The sequence below is a fragment of the Rhizopus delemar genome, genomic scaffold (genome assembly GCF_000149305.1).
Source record: "Rhizopus delemar RA 99-880 supercont3.4 genomic scaffold, whole genome shotgun sequence".
NCBI lineage: Eukaryota > Fungi > Mucoromycota > Mucoromycetes > Mucorales > Rhizopodaceae > Rhizopus > Rhizopus delemar.
This window is the reverse complement of record NW_027137830.1, coordinates 285,790-313,560: the sequence shown is the minus strand read 5'-3', so window position 1 is coordinate 313,560 and position 27,771 is coordinate 285,790. Positions and strand designations below refer to the sequence as shown.

Here is a 27,771-nt window from a genome sequence, read left to right as displayed (position 1 = left end):
ACGAGAGAGATATGAGGAAAATTGAAGGAAGGTTAGACAAGTACTATATTTTTGGCGAAAATTGAAATATTCAAAAAATCACTAAAAATGACCTTATGCCTGAGGGATGCCCGACACAGTTCCCGTTTACATATCATAATGTATATTTTAGACTGCCTTTCAGATGGTATATGCCACAAAAGTCGCAGGCATATGGCGGAGATGCAATACTGATTTTCATTTTTGTGCACCAGTTTTGTCCACTACTGTATATGATGAAGCAAAAAACATTGTTAGTTCATGCAGTGAATGTCAGAAGCACAACATAAATAAGAGAGGTTATCATCCATTGACCAATGTTGTAGCTCATAGGCCGTTTGATCATATTGCTATAGATCTTGCTGGACCACTTCCTGCTACTGGAGATGATTATATATATCTATTGGTTCTAACTGATATATGTACCAAGTACATTGTGATTAGACCATTAAAGAATAAACAATCCGATACAGTTGCAAAAGAACTTATAAGTATCTTTGGAGACTATGGATTCCCACGTATCATCCAGAGCGATAATGGAACAGAATTTAGAAATTCACTGATGAGTCATATTTCGAAAAACCTTGGTATAGATCGTAGATATTCTACTGCGTATCATCCACAAGGTAATGGTAGTGCTGAAGCTAGTGTTAAAATTGCGATGAACACATTGAGAAAGATGATTCAATCCAATGGCAGAGATTGGAATCATTATCTTCCAATTGTACAGCTTGGTATAAATAGATATATAAAAAATAAAACACTTAGCTATCCTTTTTCATTAATGTATGGTGGCAGAGTTAATATGCTAGACGACAACGCAAATAAAAAGTATCCAATCCCCAATGATTTGATGACAGTTGAAGAATTAGAAGAACGTATCAAACATATGGAGGAAATCGTATTCCCTGCTATATTAGAAAGAACTCAAAAGATTAATGAGGAATACAGTAAGAGATACAATAATAAAAATATTATGATTGACATCCCTGTTGGATCGCATGTTATGGTGAGACTAGAAAATAGGACAAGTAAACTTGCTCCATTATATAAAGGTCCCTATACAGTGGTTCGAAAGAATAGAGGAGGTTCATATGAACTGAAAGATGAGCAGAATGAATTATTACATCGTAACTACACGCCATCTGAATTAAAAGTTGTCAACATGGATGAGTCAAATATCGAAAATGAATATTATGAAGTTGAAGACATTCGTGACCATCGCGGACCAATCGGTCATCGAGAGTTTTTAGTTAAATGGGCTGGTTATGGCGAACGTGCTAACACTTGGCAAAAGGCTAGTGATTTTACAGACCCAACTATCATAGAGAAATATTGGGATAAACAAGACGAACTGAAAAAGTTGGAACATGAGAGAGCTGAACACATTGTGAATAAAGCATCATCCAATTCCAAATATAATGAGTCCAATAGAAATTCCGCACCTAAATTGAGTAATGAGAAAAAAGTACACTCTGTTGAGACAAAGAAAAGAACTCTTCCTACAAAGCTTAGTAGAGAAGAAAGATTGTTAAAGAGAAGGCTTAACAAGGAGAAAAAATAATAATATATAAAAAAAATAAAATAATCACGGACAAAGATAGTCACGGTAAATTACCCCACAATTTAGCATGAAAATGATCTACCAAATTGATTAGACATTTCATAACACATACCTATTCACTCTTATGCCGAATCAACAAGGTGCTGTTGAATCTGGTGGAGGATAATGTTAAGGATACATAAGATTATAGTCACTTTATTTTAGTAAAAGGAATCTCATATGATCCTAAATAATATGTTGACATAACTTTGGAATCATTTATAACATTATTCCCAGCACAGATCAATAAAAGACTTTGATTAGATTTTTATATTAGGCTTTATTCATATTAACTTCACACAGTCAAATGTATGGCGTGGTTGTAATATAGTTTATTGATAATATGAGCATGTTGAATAAGGAATGACAATTATTTACCGGATCATCATTAAGTCACGCAAACATTTATCCTAACTGAGATATTATTATTAGCCATAATATCCAATCACGGAACTAGAGGATTTTATATTCATCCGTACCGTCTCCTAAATAGTCCTACATCCAGAGTTATCTGAAACCATCCCAATAGCATAATTGACAATACAAGCTAGGAACAGGCTAAACTAATAATTAGAAATAGTAATCATCTATTCTGTCGAATTGATCATAAATCTGTCCTAATTCTTTATCCGTATCATGTCTATAAATACTCTCACTTTTTACATGTAGAATTAATCATATTCAATCTTGGTTATCTTAACTTAATAAAGAGATACCAAGTTCTAACAGTATTTCTTTATCTTTGTTGTTATACTACTTTTACCTAAAACCCCCTATCCTAAGCATTAGGTACTTGGAATGGTATCAAACGAGGAGTGACCAGCCGTCATCGCACAGCATCGATGATGCCATGGAAATTAGTGGAATTCATCTAGCGAAGAAAACATGCTGGCAATCACTGGAAGGCAATGCGTGTTTGCTTTTCGCAAGTGTCGTTCACCAGAGCAGGCATTGCCGACCAAGGTCCATTGGTATCGTTGCTCACAACCGTCTTTGAAGATGCCACTGGTGATCAGGGCGATGAAGAGCCATTTATTTTTATCTCAGATGACGATTCCGATAGCAAATCTGATGAAAATGATACCTCAGCACCTAGTACGCCCGTAAAAAAACTCCGAAGTGCTTAAAATAAATAAAGAAATTTTTCATTGATAACTATAAAAATCAGGGCCTATAGCGCCTGTTTTCTTTCCTAATTATTTCCCGCATATTACCTTTTCTGGAAATTAATGTTACATCGTCTAAAAATAGACAACCCAGGCTTTCGAATGATGTATAGCATACGTCTGTACGCTCAATTTTAGCGCCGCTATAGGCTTCCAAAGAGATGGACGGTAAATCTTTCATTTAGCCCTTTGCGTAAAGGAAGACGGCGCATTGTGTCAGCAACAGAGTCAGACGAAAAAGAAGAAAGACCAGAGCCAGAGCCAGAGCCAGAGCCAGAGCCAGAGCCAGAGCCAGAGCCAGAGCCAGAGCCAGAGCCAGATCCAGAACCAAGACCAGAACCAAGACCAAGACTAGAGCCAGAAGAGTCATCCTCAGAAACGGAAGCCAGATCAAATGGAACTTGACCATCAGGAGACGGAAGTGGAGGAGGACGACTGGATGGTAGACTAGAGCCAGAGTAGACGGATGCAAGATGATCCCGCATAGCGTTGGCACCAGCGACGGGACCATCAGGATGAGCATATGATACTTGAGGCCGACGACGGTTATGGACTTGCTTGACCCTACGCACCGCAGCAGAAAAGTCACCACGAGCGAGGGAGTCACAAAAGGCACGCCAGGATTCTCGCTTTGCACGCTTGACAGCCGTGCGGAAACGGACATGAGCTTCTTGATGGAGACCCCACCAGTAAGCTTTGTCAATCCCAAGGGACCAACGCCACTTACGGTAGAGCCAGTCGCGACGATCAGCCAAGGCTTGTAGTTGAGAGGTCCAGAACCTTTTCCATTGCTTCGGTCTAGAGACACGAGATCCTACTGACTTGTCCAGAGCAGAGTAGATGGCCGCATTGAGTTCATCGTTAAGATGGTCAATGGGTGGACGCGTTGACGGTGGACTTGAACACAGCTGTTGAAGCTGGTCAAGCAAAGCAGCAGACAAGGAACAAAAGGTAGACACATAAAGCTTCTGGACTTCTGGCTCTTTCAACCGAGACAGATTCCAAAGGCGACGAACTTGACCTGAAGAAGGAGAAGACTGCGTAGAAGGGACCACAGGGACCGAGTACTCAAAAGAGAGAGACATCAGTTTGTGGTCTGACCCCAAAGAAAGATCCAAGGCGACCGAGATACTTGCTGAATGGACCAGTGGCATGTTGGTGATGTAGTAGTCTACAATGCTGCTTACCTCAGCATAACCACGGCAAGTGACCTGTTCAGGATGTTGAGACCATGGTCGTCGCACCAACGACGAAGGACAGAGCTACGCATGTTAGTACGAGAGTCACCAACAAGACGACCAAGACGAACGTTCAAGTCACCGCAGATGATCGTATCGTCAGTGAGTGGCAGAGAGTCCAGGACAGACTGTACCTCAGCTGTTGACAGAGAAGGAGGCAGGTAGAGACAGATGAGCCGTAACGAACGACCCAACTGCAGACCAAGAGCATACTTACAGTTCACAGGAAATTCAACCACAGGAAGTGGACACCGAGGAGAGACCAAGGCAGAGACACCCATTGAACCACGATACTGACCTGCAACAGGAGAGCCATAAAGATGAAACTGCTGCCATGAGGTCGGAAGGCGAGCAGGAGGAAGCAACCAGGTTTCGGTAATAAAGACCAGAGAGAACGACTGGCAGTGACGAAGGAGATCATCGACTGTGGAAGCCTGGAGACCGTTGGCATTCCACAAGCCGATGGTGAGCGGAACGAGTGATGATGTATTATTTGAAGGAGTGAATTGAGACAAAGGAATGGACTGGGACGATGGTATTGACGGATCTGAGACTTGGCGAGAAGATGCATTATAATAATACAGTGGGTCAAAAAACTGCACCAACGCAACTCAGTTTTTCGGAAATACCAGTATAGCTCTGTCAGTTTAAAAGTAAACATTACGAAACTTGGAACAAAACGAGTTACTACTGTTACTATTTATTGACAAAAGTTTCAAGGTCAGATGCGGAGTATTGATTTAAAGAGCACTCAGCAAAAAGAGGAGGTCGGTTGGTGCAGTTTTTTGACTTTTTTAATATTAGTGGATCCACCCTTCTTTGCTAAGACTGCTTGCATTCTGTCTGGCATACTGTGTATATATTTGATGCATTGTTCCTTAGTAAACGAATTCCATTCATTTTCGATTCTTTGCCACAACTCATGGATGCTGGTCGCCCTATTATCATACATGCTCAGCTTTAACTTCAAGTGATGCCATATATGTTCAATAGGATTAAGATCTGGACTTTGTGATGGCCAATCGTCAATGTAAATCATGCCACTATCCTTCATCCATTGTGTTGTGGACTTTGATCGATGTTTGGGATCATTATCGTGCTGAAATACCGACGTTTCCCAGTTCAGACCATAGTACTCCATAGTGTCTTTTAGACTTGTACCAAGGATTTCTTGGTATTCCTCTGAATTCATGGTGCCATCATAGATCTGACATGCGTATCCAGGTCCTTCGCTGGTTATACAACTCCCTAACATGAGACCACCGCCTCCATGCTTCACAGTAACGTCGATATGCTGAGGCTGTAAATGATCACATTTTCTTTTCCAGTAATACTTGCAACCATCAGAGCCCCAAATGTTGATTTTCGTCTCATCAGAAAAGATAACACGTCGTTAATCATGTACTGTCCAATATTGATGCTTTTTTGCCCATGCTGATCGAGCCTTTTTGTGCTTTTCAGTCAATAATGGCTTCTTCTTTTTGATCTCAGCATAAATTTCAACTGAATGTAAGACATTAATTGCCGATTGATACGACATAGGGTGTCCAAGCTCCTCCAACTTCATTTGCACATCCTTGACAGTCTTCCAACAACCTGTGAGCACTTGTCTCTTGATGTATGGACGTGTTGACTCTGCCACAATGCTCGGTCTACCTCCTCTTTTACGTATTCTATCGTGTATCCACTTATTTGCATACCTATTGACGGTATTTCTATGCACTCCAACTCGTTTCCCAATGACTGCAGGATCAACACTGTTCTCTAATAATACTTTGATACTGTTTTGAATATCGGATGGAAGCTTTTTGGGCATTTCTAATGATGGATAGATACTGACGATGTACAATGGGTTTGGGTAAAGCAGGAAAGAAAAAAAAAGAAAACAATTGCAAAAAAAACTTTATTTTCAGGTCCCCAGTGTGACTAAGCATCAGCAAAATTCGATTAAATTTGCTGGAATAGTCTCAGTCCGGACATATGATATCAAATACCTTTTCATTTTAAAAGTCAAAAAACTGCACCAACCGACCTCCTCTTTTTGCTGAGTGCTCTTTAAATCAATACTCCGCATCTGACCTTGAAACTTTTGTCAATAAATAGTAACAGTAGTAACTCGTTTTGTTCCAAGTTTCGTAATGTTTACTTTTAAACTGACAGAGCTATACTGGTATTTCCGAAAAACTGAGTTGCGTTGGTGCAGTTTTTTGACCCACTGTATGTATTACTACACATCATTATAATGATCTTTCGCTAGAACGAGAGGCAGCATCGTAGTGATTATACAGGTCCATGGCCATGTCTTCCACAGGGTCATCACGATGACGGCGGATGGTAGGACGATCTCCTTTTGAGGAGAGCACCTCCGAGACAACTTCATCAGAGACCATAGCGTTGGCAAGAAAGAACTTGGAAACAGCAACGGCAACAGGGTATCTTAAACGTTCTAGAGTACGAGAGCAGCGTTCGTTAACGATAGTAGCGATGGCAGTCAAGCGAGTGTCAATGGAAGCAGAGGCATAGGTAGGGTCGGCAAGGTGCTGAGGATCCAAAGGATCAAAGTCAGGCAAGATAGGAACCTTTGCTCGTTCGAGCAGACCAAGGAGAACAGGTTTGTACTGCAAGTGCACAAGCGGACCAGCAACAGAATGTGCAGGAAAGCACACGTCAAGAACACGCCAGTTATCAACACCAAGTCGACTGAGACGACGACGCGCCTCGGAGTAGGACATACGCCTAGATCTGGGGATATAGACATATTCGAATCCCTGATCACCAGAGACAGGTTGAAAGCCACGAGCAGCAGCAAGACGACGACGTACCTTATTTCGAGGCTTACCATTGGCAGTCACTACGGCCCAAGAAGAAGCTTCAGTGCCAGATGGCATAGAGTTGACATTACCATCTTCCATTGCAGAGATGGCGGAAGCATCAGCGACATTTCGAACTTGTGGGATGGTTTTTGCGATTTTGGCAGAACCAGAATGACCAGAGGACGTCACAGAACCAAGTTTTGCACGAAGTGTTGCAATCTCTTCAGATTGCTCATTCGTCATTTGTTTGAGATGAGCATTTTCAGCTTGCAATTCCTCTAATTGGCGAAGCAGCCCATCATGGTAAGAAACTCTTTGTTCCAACTCTTGAAACTTGCTAAACAAATCTTGAATTGAAATAGAAGCAGTAGAAACACTAGTTGGCACCACAGTTGGGGGTCGAGCAGTTGACATTCGACCAGATGAAGAAAATGAATTAGTCGACATTGCAAAAAAAGAAATGGTGAATAATTAACACAGCGAGTTGAAAATTGGCTATTATATGCAAATAATTATGCTGAGTCGAATGGTGCAAGAGTTGTTGATGGATGACAAGTATTGAGCGAGATATGAGCTTTTTAAAGATTTAAAAAACAAAAAATTAATAAATCTTTATGTAACGGTATGAAACACGAAAGTGAGACAATTGGTACTTGGTTGTTATTATATTACTGTTTTCGATTAGTTATTACTGTTGTTCTACAGCCGCACGTAGTGATTGAGTTGGATATAACAATAATTCCACCAATTCCTTCTGAGTATACAGTGAGTTAAAAAACCGTTTCAGTGTTCTTCCTAAATATGGTTTTGCTACCACTACTACCGATATACTTAGTAAAATGCTATATTTTATACATCATATGGAAGCACTAGTCCTGGTGTATCATAAAATATAGAGATAGTATTACTTTTTCAATATTTGCTCACTAAACCTTATAAAATTACTACAGTCGGTGCACTGAAACGGTTTTTTAACTCCATTCAAAAAAACATAAATACCAATAACAATTACGCAAACTTCATTTTTCATTTATGCAATGTACATGAAGCCAGGAGATAAGTATTCTGCTTTGCATTTATTAAAAAAACAAGTATATAAACACGTTATTTTATTAATAAACGCGTAACAAATTTTGTCCTTTTTCATTTAACATTTTCAACCCAATCTTTATTAAAAATGAGTCGCTCTATTTCCCAAGACACTCAAAATGATTTGAGAGTGCTGCTAGATACCGATTTGTCTTTTGAAGAAATTGCTGATCGCTTGACTCTCTCTAAAGCCACTGTTCATCGATATTGCAAAAAATGGAATATCCAAAGACCCGATAATACTGGCGGACGACCTCCGATCTTAACTGAAGCAAGCAAGTCTCTCATGAAGAGAATGGTAATCTTAGGACGACTGAAGTCTGGTGTTGAGGTTTTCGATTATTTCAAGGCCATTTATCCAAGGTTGACTTATAACACCACCCTAAACGCCTTAAAAAGCCTAGGATTCAAAGCCCGACCCAAAAGAAAGGTACCTCTTTTGTCAGCAAAATACAGGAAAGCACGTTTGGATTGGGCACTTGCTCATAGATACTGGACCACTGACGACTGGAGAAAGGTTATCTTCTCTGACGAATCGAAAATCAACGTTTGGGGTTCTGATGGAGTTGAATTCTACTGGAGTCTGCCTGGAAGCCCATTACAGCCTCATCATGTAATTCCAACCGTAAAACATGGAGGAGGAAGCGTTATGGTGTGGGCTTGTATGACTTCCCATGGAGTTGGGTATATCTGCGAGATATACAGTGGGTGGAAAAATGGTTCCAATGTTTTTGATTTGCAACTTTAAAGCTTTATATCTTTGGAACTACAAATGGTAACGGCTCACAAAAACATGCATTTTGTAGCGCAATTACAGCTAATATTACTGAAAAAAAATTTTGCTTGTACTGTTACACAATCGGGAAAAAATTAAGATTAAATACAAAAACCAACATTGGAACCATTTTTCCACTATGTGCATTATTTTATTAATATCTTGTATGACCGCCTTTCGCAGCAATTACAGCCCTACAACGATCTGACATACTATTTATGTATCTCCTACAGTCTTCTGCTGTAAAAATAGACCATTCTTTTTCAACACGATTCCATAATTCATGCACACCTTTTGCCCTAGTATCATAGGCACTTAACTTGAGCTTAAGGTGGTGCCAGATGTGCTCTATTGGGTTTAGATCTGGACTTTGTGAAGGCCAGTTGAAGGTATGGTCACACATGAAGTTGTTGTCCTTGAACCATTGCCTAGCTAGCTTAGACGTGTGTTTAGGATCGTTATCCTGCTGAAAATAGATGTCCTGAGGATGGTAACCATAGTACTCAAGGCTATCCATAAGAGTTGTACCAAGCATTCCGACGTAATCAGAAGCCTTCATTGTGCCTTCACTAATCCAGCATGCATAACCAGGTCCGTCATAGGTAATACAACCCCATACCATAATGCTACCACCCCCTCCTTTAACTGTTAAGTCGAGATGATGGGGTTGAAGTTTATCATCAGGTCGACTCCAATAGTACTTGCAACCATCTGAGCCATAAACATTAACTTTTGTTTCATCACTGAATACCATACGTCTCCAGTCATCGCTTGTCCAGTTTTTGTGCTCTTCCGCCCATGCTAGTCGTCTTGCTTTCTGAACCTTAGTCAATAAAGGCTTTTTTACCTTTATTTTAGCATGGAAGTTCATGCTTTTCATAACCTTAATGGTGCCCGAGTAACCGATAGTGTGGCCAGTGCATACTAGATACTTATGAACAGCCTTCGCAGTCTTGAGGGTACCATTAATAATCTGCTTACGTATATAAGGCTTGGTGGTAACACTTAAAACAGCCTTTCTACCAGGGTTTGCTGTTACTCTACCAGGAGAAAACTTGTTGGCATATCTGCTTAAGGTGGATTTTTTTAAGTTTGGAATACGTTCCATCATCACTGAGTATGGCTTGTTCTGTAAAACCAACGATTTGATGCCTTCTTGCTTGTTTTTAGAAAGAGCACGAACCATATGTGTAGTGATACCCTAGAGCTTCGATATGTGGAGAAAGAAAAGGAAAAAAAATATTTGACCGAGGATAAATTAATTTTATAAGTCACGTAGGCTTTTTCGGCGATAGTCGCAAACGTATGACTCATAATTAGCCAAAAAACTCCAGCGAAAGCTCCACCAATTAACAAATAAACTTATCTACAGTTGTAGTGGAAAAATGGTTCCAATGTTGGTTTTTGTATTTAATCTTAATTTTTTCCCGATTGTGTAACAGTACAAGCAAAATTTTTTTTCAGTAATATTAGCTGTAATTGCGCTACAAAATGCATGTTTTTGTGAGCCGTTACCATTTGTAGTTCCAAAGATATAAAGCTTTAAAGTTGCAAATCAAAAACATTGGAACCATTTTTCCACCCACTGTAGTTCGTACGACAACAGATATTTTTAGAGCAGCAAGAGTCTCTAAATGGACAATCAACAGGACAAAGAGGGAAGAAAGGAACTTAATGCCTTGTGACCATGAAGGTCTCCCGCTTGTAGTCTGAAAAGTTACTAGTGCAGTCACCAACCTAAAGCTTGGACAAGGTCCCTTACATACAGTTTCTGATGCTCAGCATATTTTGAGGACTTTAGGATGCAGTATTAGCAAACTGTCAGTCAGAAGGCACTGTAGGAAGCTAGATTTTGAGTCTGGAACCAAGGAAGCGAAGATTTTCATTAGCTGTATAAGCCAGGAAAAGCGATGAAAGTGGTATCACGGCAAACCATCGCATACTATAGAGGGCTGGAAGTCCATCATCTTTAGCAATGAAAAAAACATGAATGTTATGAGTGCAGATAGTATACACTAATATTGAAAGCAAGTCGAGCAACCTTAGCGATCTTTTTACGGTGATCAAACAATGAAGAATGTTGGCTGCTCTGTTACATTTTAAGGCTGTATTAGATATTGAGGACCAGGATATTTGTGTCAAGTATACGATGCTGTAATAAAGTCATAGATATACACATGTATTTCGCCTACTACATACCACAAAAGCCAAGGGTGTAGTGGTCTAAAATATCGTAATCTCTCGTTTCAGCATGACAATGACACAAAGCACAAGTTAAGGCAAGCCACAAGCTCAATATTTGATAGCAGCGCTTCTGTGCTAAAGGGTTAGTTACCACTAATCCCGGCTTAAGCCTTCTTAAGCATGTCTGGTGGCAATTGAAGGCAAAGCTATGACGATACGACACTAGACCAAAAAGGATAGATGATCTTTGGAAAAGAATAGTTAAAGAGCTGGGCTCTGTTATTGAAAATGATATACACACATACTACTAGCATATGCCAAGAAGAATATTCGATAATATCAAGAGATGAGATGACTATACAAAGCCTTAAATTTTAGCCACTTTTGCGGTTTTTAGAAAATATAGAATTTTATAAATGAAAAGCATGCTCTTCGCTCAGTTTTAACAATGTCATGCTAGGAATACACGTAAATTACAATGGCTAGCATATCTTCCTTCTAATATAGTTTCATAGCTATTGCAATGACCATGAGCAAGTAATGGTAGCTAAAAGCTGAAAAAAAGTTTTGTGCACCAGTTTTGTCCGCTACTGTATATATTGTTGAGAAATTGTTGTGTAACTTTTTTGTTTCATTTTTTTTTTTTTTTGTTGTGTGTGTTTTCGTCTTTACTGAAACAATTCATTCGTTTCTTTGTCCAGAACCAAACTTGAAACATTTCTCTCGTTTTCAGCGTTCCACATTGTATTTGGTATAACGTATGGTTTCAGTCTATTCCCATGAACTCTTCTTATCCGGGTGTCGTTTGGATTTGTGTTTTTAATATGATAAGTTCCTTTTCCCAAATTGTTTTGAATGATGTAAGGACCTTCCCATTTGTCTTGTAGCTTTCCAGTCCAGGATGTAGACATGTAATCTTTGTACAGGAGAACCATATCACCGAGTCTGAAAGGAGGCTTCAGTTCTTTCCGTTCGTCTAGAATCTTGTTCTCTATAGCTTTCTTTTGAGCAGCCTGAGTTTGCTTAATGGCCTGTGCTGATTGCTCACGTACCCAGTTAAGGTTATGAATCTGGTGAGTTGTCCTGTGCCATAACACTGTTTCAAATTTGTGAGAGCTTTTCTCAAATATTCGGTTGTCTATATCAAATGGCGTTTTTGGTTCATAGCCGTACATCAAGAAAAATGGTGATTGTTTTGTTGTAGCTTGCTTAATTGATCGATATGCAAATAAGGTGGCTGGTAGATAGTGATCCCAATCTTCCTTTTCAGTGTCTGATCGTTTTTGTAAAATCTGACCAAGTGTTCGATTGAATCGTTCAATCAGGCCATTACTTTGTGGGTTGTACGGTGTTGTAGTCTTGTGAATAATAGAATAGGCTTGGCAAACTTTGCGTACTAGACCACTTAGAAATGGTTTTCCATTATCTGTGACCATGATGGTTGGACATCCATGTCTACAAATTACATCTTCGTATAGAAATAGAGCAATTTCTGAGGAAGTCTGAAATCGTAATGGTCTTGCTTCGACATATTTTGTGAGGTAATCAATTGCTGCGACAATATACCGGTGTCCTGACCTTGAGGTTTGTACATGTTTCACATCTAATGCTACTCTATCAAAAGGTTTTATGGAGACTGGAACTGGATAAAGCTCTTCCTTCAATGATTTTTTTCCAAAGACTTGACATCTAGAGCATGTTCGAACGTATTCAAATATATCCTTCGCCATATTGTCCCAGTAGTACCGAGTTGCAATTTTATGTAAGGTATTATTGTATGCTAAGTGTCCCCCTAGAGGATGTTGATGATACGCATTCATCATTTCTTGAGCTTCTTGCTTGTTGAGAACCTTTCGTATAGTTCCATTCTCTGTATTGTATCTGTATAATGTATCTTTGTACAAAGTGAAATTAGGGGATTCCCTAATGAGGAATTTTTGTAAACTTCTTGTTTCATCTTCTGGAATTTGCATAGTTTGCAAATACAGTGGCCAGCAAAACCGTTCGCACAAAACGTATTTTTTTCTTTCTGCACCATTTGTGGCTTATTGTGCATACTGGGCACTATACTTAGTGCATATTATCTAAAAGTAAAAGCTCTTGGCTTTCTGATGACGTATAATATGCCACCCTAAGCGCACCCTAAATCATAGTACGGACAATCAAAAATCAAAGGTACATTCGAACGGTTTTGCGGCCATATATTTTGAAAGCAAAATTCGTTAAAATTAGTTTATTTAATAACCAATGTAAAAGCCATTAGCCTCAATAACTGCACTGCATCGATCCGGCATACTTTTAATAAACTTTTGGCATTCTTCAGCCGTGATTTGGTACCAAGTGTGACCTATGCAGTCCCATAGCTCATGTATACCACATGGAGGGCAGTCATAGCTTCTAAACAGCCGACGTTTAAGCAATTTCCACATGTTTTCAATTGGGTTCAAGTCTGGTGATTGTGGTGGCCATTTCATAACATGAAAGTCTTGCTCATTTAGCCATTTTGACACGACTTTAGCTGTATGTTTGGGATCGTTGTCCTGCATAAAGATAAATTGATTTGTAGGATTTCCACTTTCTTCCATGTACCAGGCCAAAGACTTCATCAAATCATCTTGTAAAACCTCCAAATAAGCGTCCTTAGTCATGCTCTTGCCTACATCCACAATATAGCCTGGACCATACCAGCTAATACAGCTCCATACCATTATAGAGCCTCCTCCATGCTTCACTGTCTCACGAACATGGTGCTTTTTAAGCGGTTGGCCTGGCACTTTCCATGCATAAGACTTTCCGTCGGACCCAAAACGGTTGATTTTGGTTTCGTCAGACCATATGATATTCATCCAATCGTTTACTGTCCAGTCAATATGCTGACGAGCCCATTGGAGCCTCCTCTTTCTATTTCTTTCATTAATTAAAGGTTTCTTTGGCCTGAAAAATGAGACCAAACCAGCATCCCTTAACGCCCTACGTACAGTATCTACAGAAACTGACTTGCCCAAGTTCTGCTCCAACGACTGCTGTGCTTGTACAGCATTTTCGAGCCCATCTACTGTTACAGCAGGAACGAGATGCTGCTGCTCCCGCTTAGTGAGTGCTTTTGGCCTACCACCTTTGTCAATTCGAACAGGCAAACCTAACTCCAAACGAATTTTATGAACAGTAGAGGATGATACTTTGACTATATTTGCAATTTTATGATAAGAAAAGCCTTGACGAAGGTAAAACTCGATAGTGTTCTTGTGATCTTCTATTAATGGTTGCATGTTGAGTAATTACTTGGTAAATGTCGAGATGTCGAAATGGGAATGTGCGAATGACAAAGGAAAAAAAGAAAAAAAATAGTGTGCAGTGGTGAATTAGTAAGCAGCGAGAGTTCTGGAAGAATCTCAGGGTGTAGTGACTGCGTTTACCGCAATCGAGGAATTTCTCAAGCGAGGCCGCAAAACCGTTCGAATGTACCTTTGATTTTTGATTGTCCGTACTATGATTTAGGGTGCGCTTAGGGTGGCATATTATACGTCATCAGAAAGCCAAGAGCTTTTACTTTTAGATAATATGCACTAAGTATAGTGCCCAGTATGCACAATAAGCCACAAATGGTGCAGAAAGAAAAAAATACGTTTTGTGCGAACGGTTTTGCTGGCCACTGTATGTTGCCATCTGGTCGATTTTTCGCTGTTCCATTTTTGATGTGTTACTATTTTGTGTTACTGTTTTGAATTTTTGCAATCTTATTGTTTCAGGATTTTGTTTTTTTTGTTGAAGTGGGAAAAATATTTTTTTTTTCTGCTTGGTTTGATTTTGTACTGTTTTTTTTTTTAATGGGGTTTTTTTTTTTTGGATTATTTGTTTCAACTACCCCTCCCTACCTCCATGTAGTTTGATAAAAATATAAAGTTGATAATATATATATATATACATGTTGTTAATTAGTTGTAAGTGTTGAGCTTTCTAGTACCCAAGTCGGGATAGGAAGTCGGCGCTTTCGTTGACTCTTCCAGGTCGATACTTTACCTCGAATTCATATTCTGATAAGATAGTAATCCATCTGGCGATTATTCCAGTGGGGTTTGGCGTCTTTAGTAACCCATTTAGAGCTGAGTGATCGGTGATCACAGTAAACTTCTTTCCTAGTAGATAGGGTCGGAATAACTTTACTGCCCATATGACTGCCAAACATTCTAATTTAGTAGGAGCGTAATTCGATTCAGTAGACTTGAGGCCTCGACTTGCATAAACAATTGGGTGTTCATGACCATTTTCATCCAATTGGGTTAATATGGCACCAAGCCCTAATTTGGATGCGTCGGTTACTAGTATAAATGGTTTGTTGAAGTCAGGTCTTGACAAAATAGGAGCAGTGGTAAGTAATTTCTTTAACGTTTCAAATGATTCAGTAGTTAAACTTGTCCAAGGGATTTTCTTTGTAGTTTTCGTTTGATCATGCAGTGGTCTCGCAATAGCCGCAAAGTTTTTTATAAAACGTCTGTAGTAGGATGCTATTCCAAGGAACCCTCGGACTTGTTTAATTGTTCTTGGTTGTGGATATTCGACTATTTTTTGAATTTTACTGGGGTCTGTTTGTAATCCTTCTTTGGTAACAATATATCCAAGAAACTTGAGATGGTCCTTGAAAAAGAAACACTTTTCCGGATTTAGTTTGAGATTCGCAACTTGGATGCATTGAAACACTTGTTCTAAATGTTGCAAATGATCTTGATAATTGAGAGAATATACGTTTAGATCGTCAATGTAAGCGACTAAGCATTTGTTGATAAGAGGTCGAAAACATAAATCTATTAGTCGTTGAAAGGTTGCTGGGGAATTTACAAGACCCATTGGCAGTGTGTTATAATGATATGTACCAAACTTTGTTGTGAAAGCTGTTAGTTCTTTGCTATCCTCTTCCAAGGGCACTTGATGAAATCCAGCTCGCATATCCAAAGCTGAGAATACTTTCGCCTTGCCTAATGTATCCAGCAAATCATCAATACGAGGTAAGGGATAAGCGTCTTTCTTTGTTACTGCATTTAACTTTCTATAATCTATCACCATTCTGTATTCGCCATTCTTCTTTTTAACTAATATCACAGGGGCTGCCCAGGGACTATTTGATGGAGCAATTACACCCAATTTACAATATTTATGTAATTCTTTTTGCAGATGTTCAGTCTCGATAGGACTCATACGATAAGGTCGATGACTTATACAGTAGGTCAAAAAACTGCTGCAAGGAATTGCAAAATTCAGATTTTACAGCTGGTTGTCCATGGGTACTGCACCAAACTATCTCAAACTTTGACTGTTTGTGCCACAATAGGAAGGGAATTTATTCGTTAATTTTCGGATGTGGGCAATGGTTATTGGTGGAATTTGATACTGCTAAAGGTAGTATTTTAAACATCCGGTATTTTTTACTTGTTTGCATATGTTTGAAATAATGAATTTTAATATGAACCAACCGGTTGCCATCACAATTTTTCTCTCTTTTGACGTGATTAGAATGCTATCTGTATTTAAGAGTGCTTACAACTCCTTTATTTTAAATTTCATATTCCTTTGTTTAAATCATTTCTCTTTTTTACCCTCTCGTCAATCGTATGCATAAATGACTGTCAGAGGAGAAAGTAAACGATCTCAAACAGACATTAACCGAATCCACATCAAAATATGATATTGCTAAGGAGGCTGGATTACATGAATCAACTGTTAGTAGATACTTTATAACGTTGTTTTCAAGTAGGACAGTGAGCATACAGTGAGCGACAAAACTGTCCCAATGTTTTGTAGTTTTCTCTTTTATGGCCTGTAGCGTTATGGTTATCAGATTAATTTATGGCTTGTTGTATATCATTCGATAGCCAAATTCTTGTAGAAGTAAACAACATATAGCAAAGACCGATTAAAGTGCCGCAAGTGGAGATAGAGGGGATGGAAAACAAGCGGTGCATTGGGACAGTTTTGTCGCATTTTCAAAAAAATATAAAATATGATAAAATATCGACCCACAAGTTGCATAGAGGTACCAAACTGCTTACAAATGCGCATTGTATGTCTCTAAGCTGATCTCTACTCACTGCTGAAGCTTTGAACTCCTACTAATTTATTACTCGCCCATTATATCTCAACATGAAACAAGTCCCTCAAGAAACAGTTGTTCAAGCAATTTCTCTACTTAAACAAGATAAGTCGGTTCGGGAAGTGGAAGGTTCTACTGGTTTAAGCAAGAGTACAGTTGGGAGACTCCGAAAATCCCATTGCTTTGGACTTGGAAAGCCAAAAGGCGGCCGACGCAAGATCTTATCGGCAGCTGATGAACGTTATTGTGTCCGCCAAGTGACGAAAAACCGGATGTCAAGTGCAGCAAAGGTGGCTAAAGAGTTAGAAAAGGACATTGGAAGGAAATTAATTGCTGTGACAGTGCGCAGAACCCTTCGTAAGGCCGGCCTTGGTGCAATTGAGAAGCCGAAGAAGCCTTTGCTTAGTGCTAAAAACATCCGTAAGAGGCTTTCTTGGTGTATGGCTCACAAAGACTGGACTATAGATGACTAGAAACGCGTTATTTGGTCAGACGAGACGAAAATAAATAGATTCAATTCAGATGGACGCACCTGGGCTTAGATCCGGTCAGGGGAAAGCTTGAAATCTCATCATGTCAAGATGACTGTTAAGCATGGTGGAGGCAGTATTATGCTGTGGAGCGCCATTACCTATGCAGGAGTCGGTTGGATGTGCAAGATCAATGGTAATATGGATAAAGAATTGTACAGAGAGATTTTGGAAGATGAATTGGAGCGTACTATCGAGTTTAGCATCGATAAATTAGGATTCGAACGTCATCAGGTGATTTTTCAGCATGACAATGATCCTAAGCATACGTCCAAACTAGTCAAAGAATACCTTAAAGACCAACCCTACAACATCCTGGAGTGGCCTGCACAGTCCCCTGACCTCAATCCAATTGAAAATATGTGGTCATTGTTAAAGAGAAGGCTGAATGATTATGAAACAGCACCAAAAGGCATGAATGAATTATACGAACGAGTAACTAAAGTTTGGTACGACTTAATGAAGCCAGAAGAGTGTCAAAAGGTTATAGAATCAATGCCTAAGCGTATAAAACAGTGTATCAAGAACAAAGGACGCTGGACTGACTATTAATATCAAATAAATAAACCATTTTATATTTTTTTGAAAATGCGACAAAACTGTCCCAATGCACCGCTTGTTTTCCATCCCCTCTATCTCCACTTGCGGCACTTTAATCGGTCTTTGCTATATGTTGTTTACTTCTACAAGAATTTGGCTATCGAATGATATACAACAAGCCATAAATTAATCTGATAACCATAACGCTACAGGCCATAAAAGAGAAAACTACAAAACATTGGGACAGTTTTGTCGCTCACTGTAGGTGGTGGACCTACAGTAGTCTCCAAAGCGACGAAGCGGTTAATCAAAAGAAAAGTCATTGAAGAGGTTTTAAAGACTTCCAAAGAGGTATACCGGGAGCCAGTTGGATTTGGCTACGATATCTCATACCAGTCAGAAATTAACGTACTGAAATCAATGGAGTTCCATTTTCTGATAGAAAAAAAGGAGCCATTTCAGACAAAAGTGCATACGTAGTATCAGTTAAAATGGAACAAGGAGCATCAGGATTGGGCAATGGTTGACTGACAACAAATCGTTTATTTTAATGAAACCAAGATCAACATATAGGGCTTTAATGGTGATGATCACTATCGGAAAAGGCCAAGTGACCTTCTTCAACATCATGACCTGGATTTTGTAATCCAGCATGAAGCTAGCAAATTGATGTCCTGGTGTTGTATAACCTCTGAAGGACCAGGATATGCTTGCTAAATTTACGATGGAAAGTTGTACTCGGGCGTTTACCAGCATATTTTGACCACTACGCTTCATGATACTATGAAGTACTACAATTTCGACTGGTTCAACATTTACTTTTAGCATGACAATGACCCAAAACACAAGGCATAATTTACAATGGCCTAGTTATGTAGTAACCAAGAGAGCTATATTAACGATTGGCCAGCTCAGAGCCCGGACTTAAATTCAATCGAGCACGTATGGCATCAATTGAAGTTGAATCTCAAATATTACGAACGTAGAGCAAAGAACACGAATGTGCTTTGGGAACAAGTTGATAAAATATGAATTGATTTCGCTAAATATCTTTTCGAAAGTTATATAGATAACGTTTCAAAAAGAACCCAAGCGATTATTAATAGAAAAGGAAGTTCAACTAAATATTAATAAATAAATTCATTCCGTTCAAGTTTTCGTTTTTCCAAATTTTCAAATTGCGCATCTCATACTTCATTCAATACTTATCCAATAGGGCATAAACTCTTTCGGATTTTTCAAGACATGTAGAAGATTTACTATGTGGGAACAGAGGCAGTTTGTGCCATTGTAACAGGATGTGCGCTACAAAAACCAAGAAAAATGGATTCCTTGCAGCAGTTTTGTGACCTACTGTATGAATCTGAAATATTCCAGACTTCATAAGAGTAGACCATATACAGTAATCTTCAATAAAGTACCAAATGATATGAAAGATTATTCTCATATTAAACCCACTCTTAGAAGTGAAGCTGTAGATTCTAAAGTAATAGAAAACAGACTTAAATATGCTACTGAAGTCGTTATCCCTGCTCTTGCTAAACGCATTAAGGAAACTCAGGATGTAGACAATGCATATTTTATGAAAACAAACAAAATCGTTCACACACCCTTCCCACTCCACAGTGAAGTCATGATTAAAAATGTGAATAAGGAAAACAAAACTGATCCATATTATGAAGGTCCTTTTTATATAAGTGGAATGACAACTAATGGCAGTTACATATTAGTTGATAAACAAAATAACCTCTTATCAAGAGATGTACCAACCTCACACTTAAAACTTATTTCATTACCCAGCAATAAAAGTGTAGAATCAATTGATGACCAACATTATGAGATTCAAGCCATTATACAACACAAAGGAACTCCAGGTAATTACCAGTATCTTGTTCATTAGAAAGGATACGATGATCCTATGGATTACACTTGGGAACCTACAGTGGGTCAAAAAACTGCACCAACGCAACTCAGTTTTTCTGAAATACAAGTATAGCTCTGTCAGTTTAACAGCAAACATTACGAAACTTGGCACAAAAAGGGTTACTACTGTTACTATTTATTGACAAAGTTTCAAGGTCAGATGCGGAGTATTGATTTAAAGGGCACTCAGCAAAAAGAGGAGGTCGGTTGGTGCAGTTTTTTGCCTTTTTTAATATTAGTGGATTCACCCTTCTTTGCTAAGACTGCTTGCATTCTATCGGGCATACTGTCTATATATTTGATGCATTATTCCTCAGTAAACGAATTCCATTCATTTTCGACTCTTTGCCACAGGTCATGGATGCTGGTCGCCTTATTATCATACATGCTCAGCTTTAACTTCAAATGATGCCATATATGTTCAATAGGATTAAGGTCTCGACTTTGTGATGGCTAATTGTCGATGTAAATCATGCCACTATCCTTCATCAATTGTGTCGTAGACTTTTATCGATGTTTAGGATCATTGTCATGCTAAAATACCGACGTTTCCCAGTTAAGACCATAGTACTCCATAGTGTCTTGTAGACTTGTACCAAGGATTTTTTGGTATACCTCTGAATTCATGGTCCCATTATAGATCTGACATGCGTATCCAGGTCCTTCGCTGGTTATACAGCCCCATAACATGAGAACACCGCTTCCATGCTTCACAGTAACGTCGATATGGTGAGGCTGTAAATGATCACATTTTCTTTTCCAATAATACTTGCAGCCATCAGAGCCCCAAATGTTGATTTTCGTCTCATCGGAAAAGATGACACGTCGTTAATCATGTACTGTCCAATATTGATGCTTTTTTGCCCATGCTGATCGAGCCTTTTTGTGCTTTTCAGTCAATAATGGCTTCTTCTTTTTGATCTCAGCATAAATTTCAACTGAATGTAAGATATTAATTGCCGATTGATACGACATAGGGTGTCCAAGCTCCTCCAACTTCATTTGCACATCCTTGGCAGTCTTCAAACAACCTGTGAGCATTTGTCTCTTGATGTATCGACGTATTGACTCTGCGACAATGCTCTGTCTACCTCCTCTTTTACGTATTCTATCGTGTATTCACTTATTTGCATACCTATTGACGGTATTTCTATGCACTTCAACCCGTTTCCCAATGACTGCAGGATCAACACTATTCTCTAATAATGCTTTGATACTGTTTTGAATATCGGATGGAAGCTTTTTGGGCATTTCTAATGATGGATAGATACTGACGATGTACAATGGGTTTGGGTAAAGCAGGAAAGAAAAAAAAAAGAAAACAATTGCAAAAAACTTTATTTGAAGGTCCCCAGTGTGACTAAGTATCAGCAAAATTCGATTAAATTTGCCGGAATAGTCTCAGTCCGGACATATGATATCAACTTCCTTTTCATTTTAAAAGTCAAAAAACTGCACCAACCGACCTCCTCTTTTTGCTGAGTGCCCTTTAAATCAATACTCCGCATCTGACCTTGAAACTTTGTCAATAAATAGTAACAGTAGTAACCCTTTTTGTGCCAAGCTTCGTAATGTTTGCTGTTAAACTGACAGAGCTATACTTGTATTTCAGAAAAACTGAGTTGCGTTGGTGCAGTTTTTTGACCCACTTGTCATGTTTTGACATGTCAATAAGATAACAGTTTTATCATTCTAAGCTAAATCTTTACAAATGAGTTTGAATAAGAATAGATCCTGATAATTACCAACTGCCCTGAACAACCAAGTTTCACTTTCATCTCAACAGTTGATTATTTACATCAGTTTATAAAATTTTTCTTATACATGTCAAATCATATCGGTCGTAACTATCTCTTGTCATTTAATCTCAGGTCTTGCTCAACTAATATAAATAGCCTTGGAATCTTTCTTTAATAAAAGTATTCGACTTTAGAACTATTGTTCGGTCTCGTTAATTCTTCTTTTTCATATTTTAAATACTTAAAAACACTTCACCACTGTACTTCTAGCTTTGATGATCGATCTTCAATTGAAACATATTGGGCTCGTCGTCAAGCAGGTAACAATACTGCTGCCTCAAAGAAAGCAAGATTACCCAAACGTACCGTTCCTACTCGTGATCATCACAGTAGAAACAAGAGATCAAGACGTTAAATCGTCTAAGTAGTTGACCGTCTTTTTCCCTAAGACAATTTTTCCTAAAGGTTTTTTTTTTTTACTATCAGGTTTTTATGACAACTTACTACTACGATCTACCCTCAATTATACTATGTCTATTTATCTACCCTATAATCATTACCGCACTTACTGTGTATGACAATCACTCTTTCTTGAATCTTCACTTTTCCTTTTACCGTTTGCTTTCAAACTAGAAGGGGGCAATGTTGTATCCACACAACTAATAAAGTGAACATTCATGGATAAACTTGGAAATTACGGAATTATAGCCTAGCCAGATCTCTATTAGTAAACGTGAGAATTCTGCAATAGTCCATATTATCCTTGTAACCGATTAATTAAAATAGCGGTAAAGACCCAGACATTCAAAAAAAAGTATAAATACCCTCAATGTTCTTATTAATAAAGTCATATATAATCTTTAGTTTCACAACTATCGTCTTTTTGTAGTTTTTGTCTTCTATTTCATATTTGGCAAAACAGATTGGACCAAAGTCTTGAATGGAGTCCTTCAAATGTAGATGAAGATGCATATTTGGAGTGACCATCTCTGGACCATACAATTCAGCAACACCAAGGACAAACTCATGGAATAGCTTGTGTGCTATCGTGGCTTCATTTTGGGTAATGCATGGACGACATACAATATGACAGGCCTGTACAAACTTTGCCCAATTTTCTTTATGACTGTTAAGGATACATAAGATTATAGTCACTTTATTTTAGTAAAAGGAATCTCATATGATCCTAAATAATATGTTGACATAACTTGGAATCATTTATAACATTATTCCCAACGCAGATCAATAAAAGACTTTGTTTAGATTTTTATATTAAGCTTTATTCATATTAACTTCACATAGTCAAATATATGACGTGGTTGTAAAATAGTTTATTGATGATATGAGCATGTTGAATAAGGAATGACGATTACTTACCGGATCATCATTAATCATGGAAACATTTGTCCTAACTGAGATATTATTATTAGCTATAATATCCAATCACGGAACTAGAGGATTTTATATTCATCCGTACCGTCTCCTAAATAGTCCTACGCCCAGAGCTACCTGAAACCATCCCAATAGCATAATTGACAATACAAGCTAGGAACAGGCTAAACTAATAATTAGAAATAGTAATCATCTATTCTGTCAAATTGATCATAAATCTGTCCTAATTCTTTATCCGTATCATGTCTATAAATACTCTCACTTTTTACATGTAGAATTTATCAGATTCAATCTTAGTTATCTTAACTTAATAAAGAGATACCAAGTTCTAACAGTATTTCTTTATCTTTGTTGTTATACTACTTTTACCTAAAATCCCCTATCCTAAACAATGACGGACTGGAAGACGAGACTTGAGCAAAAGAGGAGAAAGAGCAAGACACCAGGTTCTCCATTCATCAGCCTTTAAGTCAGAGAAATCGCTGACAATTTTCTGATTGATTGGCGTGTATTGTGCTGGCAATATAATATCATTTGCTTCTTTTTGCATTTCTTTCAAGTCAGCATCAGTCAGGTATAATTCATAGGTAAGGTCACAAATGGTTGTACGCCATATTTTAACCATTTTCTTTGCTGTTCCAAGGAAAAGGCCATGCATTGGATCAATGGCAGTACAACGAACAAGATCAAGGTATCCCAAATCATGTAAGGCAGAGAACCGAGTACCAAACTTCTGTTCCAAGTCGGCTCTTTGTCTCTTGGTGGTTGCTTCTTTCCAATTTTTTGCATGATAACGGTTTTCAATATTGGTACGAAGTGACCAAGCATCAATATCTTCAAGACCAAAAGAAAAATCATGTTGAAGATGAGTATTATAACGAGCAGGAAATGCTGTTGAGCACTTGTTACAAGGTACAGTGGCATTGAATGAAGTAAACCCACTAACCTTTCGGCTAGCAGGAATATCACAAGCAATCAAGAACAGAGCAGCACGAACTTGAACAGGCACGTTAGGAGATTCAGCTGTACAGGTAAAAAAGTCACCATAGTAGAGCTCCTTCAGATCATTTACCAAAACTTGTAGATAGTTGTTGATTTGTGTGTCCTTGGGTTCTTTGGGACCAGGAATAACGCAAACCAAGATGATATTTTCTTTTTTGTATCTGATGGATCTTGGAAGGTTATTTATTGTCAAGTAGATAGCACCAACAGAGTACACGTTTCTTTTGGATGACTGAAACCAATCGACATTCAACGTAAAAAGAAGAGATCTAGCTTGACTGGTAAATAAATTACCATCTCTATCTTTGAATTCATTCCAAAGTTGACCATCATAGATATCATACATGGTGTTGTTATGACGAGTACGATAGCGCCATGCTTCTATTGCTGATTCAAAGCCTGGTCGAGAGAACATCACAGTCAAGGCATACTTGATGGAATTGAATGCAGAGACCTTGTTGGCGTACATTTTGCTTGCACCAATCGTAGCAGGCTTGAAGAGTGGGGCATTACATGTGATGCGAAACTCAGAAAAGGTGCACTTCGAATCACAGTGTACTTCTTCAGGCTGGTACAGGGTATGGCATTCAGGACAGACAACAAGGCGAAACATACCTTTGTAGGTATAGTCAATTCCAACAGCATTTCGAAGAGTGTCCAACTTAGTAAAGAAGATTAGTTCGTAATGTAAGAGGACAACAAGATCATTAGCAAATTTCATAACTATTTCCGCAGCATATTCAGAAATGAAAAACAGCTGGAAATACGTCAAGAAAATTGCTATGAAAGCAACAACATCACTTTGGAATCCTTCAAGTTTAACTAAACGTTTGACAAAGTAAGTATTTTATATTTTATTAAAACAATTCTAGAAGGTTTTTACCTTTGGGCACACTGAATTCGACAACATCCATACAACTAGAGGCATCATCTTCATCATTTTCAATGACTTGCCAATTAGAAAAGTCTTCATCACCATTATTCTCAGAATCATTTTCACTTGATGGAATCACTTCATTATTGGTGTTAACTTCTGGAATTATTTCTGATTCACCTGTTTATATGATGCGTTAGCAAAAAAACTATCTTAATGTAAGTAACAAACCTTTAACAGCTTCTTTCTTTCTATGGCGAGCAAGAGTCCATTGCGTAACAAATTGGTACTTGCCTGCTTCTCCTCCAGAGCATTGGGCGCAGTAACAATGGAATTTGTATGGGCTTGAAGAATACATTATAAATACAATAAAGAACTTGCGTTACTAATTATATACTGTTTGATTTACAACAACAATTGATGTTATTTATACTTTTTGAATATGTAAATTTTTACCGCTATTTCTATTCATCGGTTAAAATAATGATACAAAGAGAATGGGAAGATTCAGGAAAGATAATGGATAAATATGACATGTTGTCTTCTTGACGAATCAATCAATGATGATGTGAGTTGTTTATTGATTTAACAATATTTATCAAATAGGATTACATTGATGTACCGTTCTTAAAAACAGGTCCCGATGTGATTCTTAAAATACCGATATGAACAACAGATCAAAGGTAATTATTGCAGAAGTCTCATATTTATTTATAGAGATATGGTTTTACTGTAAATCAATGATATTAAATTTATTCATGAGTACTTATTTTTTTGTATGAATACAATAACAGTTTTTATGCATTGATATGTCGCTTTATGAACTCCTTATATACAACTCCAAAATCAAAGAATAAGAATCTTTAACAAATTTCAATTGATGTTGCTATATTACGACATCATACAATTGCGACTAAATAATAATACATTTTTCATCGAGTAAAATCAATTCAACTTTTCTGTTAAAAGATTTGAATCTTTTCCCGTCATATTCAGTACTATATTGATTGGCTTACTTAACTGCACTACTTTACCAAAAAAAAAAAAAAAAAAAAAAAAAAAGAAGAAGAAAAAGAAAAAGAAAAAGAAAAAGAAAAAAGACAAAGTGATGATATTCTTAAAGTTGGGACAAAAAGCACATAAATTAGCATAGATACATTGAATAAGAAATTGAAATTAGCAAACAAAGGTAAATGAATTAACACATTTCTAATTGACATCTCAGTTAGATTTTTTTTTCTTGGTTGAAAAAACATTTCCAATTTCAGTGCAATTTCTAAAACCGCTTTTCTAAAACCCAAAGTAAATCTTTGTATACTCTATGAATAAAACAAGGATCCTGTATGTAGGCTTTGTTCAACTTAAGGCAATTTGTAAAAGTAGGTATTCGTTTGAAATGTCATTTTTAACATTCTTTTTTTTTTAACATGCAAGTAATTCCAACATTGCTTTTTTTCACACGCAAGTAATTCCGACATTGCAATTCTCTAATTTCAACATTACTTTTTTTTTTTTTTTTCTAAATCTCTTAAGATGCACTATTTTATTTCTTTAACAATAGCTCTTTTTTATAGTCTCTGCTATAAGGAATCTCAAAACATGTAAATTCGTTTGATGTTAATAATTATTGTTTCTTTTTGCAGTTAAAAATAAAAATGACTACCAAACCCATTCCTCCTTATTTTCTGCTTAGCTTTAGTCGTTTAAACATTGCCTTATCATCTGTGGTAGAAGTTATTTTCCTTGTGGTCAAAAAAAGGAAAATTGTATTTCTTTTATTTTTTTCTTTTTTCCTTGTTCATTTTTATTTTATCTCTTATTTAACATTTGCATTTATTACTTCCTATGATATATTCTGTTGTTCCAATTGTAATCAATTAATTTTACTCTTCGTTGGATAAAATCATTGAGCCTATGTTCCCTTTCGCAACTTAAGAAATATTGTTCTTTATCTTTTCAGTGTAAACAAACAATTTTTTTTATCTTTTTTTTTGGGTACATAAACTAAGCATACTTTTCTTTTTTCTTTTTTTGCAGTATAGCAAATTCAGTATGTTTGATAAGAGAACGTCGCAACTCAAATAGTTATATGTCCGAGCTTACAATCCAATAGATATACTTTATTGGCCTTTGTTGAAATTAAAAAATCATACACTGGTTTTGAAAATTTTTCATTTTCCCAATTTAAAAGTTGCCATGGATTCATGTAGTACAAAAGAGACAAAAAATTTTTACAAGAAATACAATTTCATTTTATTCAGTATGCAGAGTGTAAACATATATACAGTAGGTCAAAAAACTGCTGCAAGGAATCCATTTTTCTTGGTTTTTGTAGCGCACATCCTGTTACAATGGCACAAACTGCCTCTGTTCCCACATAGTAAATCTTCTACATGTCTTGAAAAATCCGAAAGAGTCTAATCCCTATTGGATAAGTATTGAAGGAAGTATGAGATGCGCAATTTGAAAATTTGAACGGAATGAATTTATTTATTAATATTTAGTTGAACCTCCTTTTCTATTAATAATCTCTTGAGTTCTTCTCAAAATGTTATTTACATGCCTTTGGCAAAGTTATTTATCGAAGTCAATTCATATTTCATCAACTCGTTCCCAAAGCACATCTGTGTTCTTTGCTCTACGTTCGTAATAATTGAGCTACAACTTCAATGGATTCCATACGTGCTCGATTGAATTTAAGTCCGGGCTCTGAGCTGGCCAATCGTTAATATAGCTCTCTTGGTTACTACATAACTAGGCCATTGTAAATTATGCCTTGTGCTTTGGGTCATTGTCATGC

At 37.5% G+C, this 27,771-nt stretch overlaps 11 protein-coding genes across 11 annotated transcripts; 3 read left to right on the top strand and 8 right to left on the bottom strand.

The window, feature by feature from the left end:
• Nucleotides 1–871: 871 nt before the first annotated feature.
• On the top strand, nucleotides 872–1,582 carry RO3G_05641 (uncharacterized protein; the record flags this gene model as incomplete). Its single annotated transcript, XM_067660231.1, has 2 exons — nucleotides 872–968; nucleotides 1,074–1,582. The coding sequence occupies 2 exons, from the start codon at nucleotides 872–874 to the stop codon at nucleotides 1,580–1,582; spliced, it is 606 nt and encodes a 201-aa protein (XP_067516332.1).
• A 1,348-nt stretch (nucleotides 1,583–2,930) lies between these two features.
• RO3G_05640 (uncharacterized protein) lies at nucleotides 2,931–5,841 on the bottom strand (the record flags this gene model as incomplete). Its single annotated transcript, XM_067660230.1, has 5 exons — nucleotides 2,931–3,998; nucleotides 4,160–4,621; nucleotides 4,690–4,721; nucleotides 4,878–5,325; nucleotides 5,431–5,841. The coding sequence occupies 5 exons, from the start codon at nucleotides 5,839–5,841 to the stop codon at nucleotides 2,931–2,933; spliced, it is 2,421 nt and encodes an 806-aa protein (XP_067516331.1).
• Nucleotides 5,842–6,262: 421 nt separating this feature from the next.
• On the bottom strand, nucleotides 6,263–7,285 carry RO3G_05639 (uncharacterized protein; the record flags this gene model as incomplete). Its single annotated transcript, XM_067660229.1, has 1 exon — nucleotides 6,263–7,285. One exon carries the CDS (start codon nucleotides 7,283–7,285, stop codon nucleotides 6,263–6,265), a length of 1,023 nt encoding a protein of 340 aa, XP_067516330.1.
• A 730-nt stretch (nucleotides 7,286–8,015) lies between these two features.
• RO3G_05638 (uncharacterized protein) lies at nucleotides 8,016–8,748 on the top strand (the record flags this gene model as incomplete). Its single annotated transcript, XM_067660228.1, has 2 exons — nucleotides 8,016–8,540; nucleotides 8,734–8,748. 2 exons carry the CDS (start codon nucleotides 8,016–8,018, stop codon nucleotides 8,746–8,748), a joined length of 540 nt encoding a protein of 179 aa, XP_067516329.1.
• Nucleotides 8,749–9,059: 311 nt separating this feature from the next.
• On the bottom strand, nucleotides 9,060–9,888 carry RO3G_05637 (uncharacterized protein; the record flags this gene model as incomplete). The annotated part of the gene is made up of 2 exons (XM_067660227.1): nucleotides 9,060–9,070; nucleotides 9,231–9,888. The coding sequence occupies 2 exons, from the start codon at nucleotides 9,886–9,888 to the stop codon at nucleotides 9,060–9,062; spliced, it is 669 nt and encodes a 222-aa protein (XP_067516328.1).
• Nucleotides 9,889–11,554: 1,666 nt separating this feature from the next.
• RO3G_05636 (uncharacterized protein) lies at nucleotides 11,555–12,859 on the bottom strand (the record flags this gene model as incomplete). The annotated part of the gene is made up of 1 exon (XM_067660226.1): nucleotides 11,555–12,859. One exon carries the CDS (start codon nucleotides 12,857–12,859, stop codon nucleotides 11,555–11,557), a length of 1,305 nt encoding a protein of 434 aa, XP_067516327.1.
• Nucleotides 12,860–13,123: 264 nt separating this feature from the next.
• On the bottom strand, nucleotides 13,124–14,155 carry RO3G_05635 (uncharacterized protein; the record flags this gene model as incomplete). Its single annotated transcript, XM_067660225.1, has 1 exon — nucleotides 13,124–14,155. One exon carries the CDS (start codon nucleotides 14,153–14,155, stop codon nucleotides 13,124–13,126), a length of 1,032 nt encoding a protein of 343 aa, XP_067516326.1.
• Nucleotides 14,156–17,552: 3,397 nt separating this feature from the next.
• On the top strand, nucleotides 17,553–18,053 carry RO3G_05634 (uncharacterized protein; the record flags this gene model as incomplete). The annotated part of the gene is made up of 1 exon (XM_067660224.1): nucleotides 17,553–18,053. One exon carries the CDS (start codon nucleotides 17,553–17,555, stop codon nucleotides 18,051–18,053), a length of 501 nt encoding a protein of 166 aa, XP_067516325.1.
• Nucleotides 18,054–18,527: 474 nt separating this feature from the next.
• Nucleotides 18,528–18,818, bottom strand: RO3G_05633 (uncharacterized protein; the record flags this gene model as incomplete). Its single annotated transcript, XM_067660223.1, has 1 exon — nucleotides 18,528–18,818. The coding sequence occupies one exon, from the start codon at nucleotides 18,816–18,818 to the stop codon at nucleotides 18,528–18,530; it is 291 nt and encodes a 96-aa protein (XP_067516324.1).
• A 1,680-nt stretch (nucleotides 18,819–20,498) lies between these two features.
• On the bottom strand, nucleotides 20,499–21,005 carry RO3G_05632 (uncharacterized protein; the record flags this gene model as incomplete). Its single annotated transcript, XM_067660222.1, has 2 exons — nucleotides 20,499–20,699; nucleotides 20,805–21,005. The coding sequence occupies 2 exons, from the start codon at nucleotides 21,003–21,005 to the stop codon at nucleotides 20,499–20,501; spliced, it is 402 nt and encodes a 133-aa protein (XP_067516323.1).
• A 2,469-nt stretch (nucleotides 21,006–23,474) lies between these two features.
• Nucleotides 23,475–25,329, bottom strand: RO3G_05631 (uncharacterized protein; the record flags this gene model as incomplete). The annotated part of the gene is made up of 3 exons (XM_067660221.1): nucleotides 23,475–24,919; nucleotides 24,981–25,151; nucleotides 25,203–25,329. 3 exons carry the CDS (start codon nucleotides 25,327–25,329, stop codon nucleotides 23,475–23,477), a joined length of 1,743 nt encoding a protein of 580 aa, XP_067516322.1.
• Nucleotides 25,330–27,771: the final 2,442 nt, after the last annotated feature.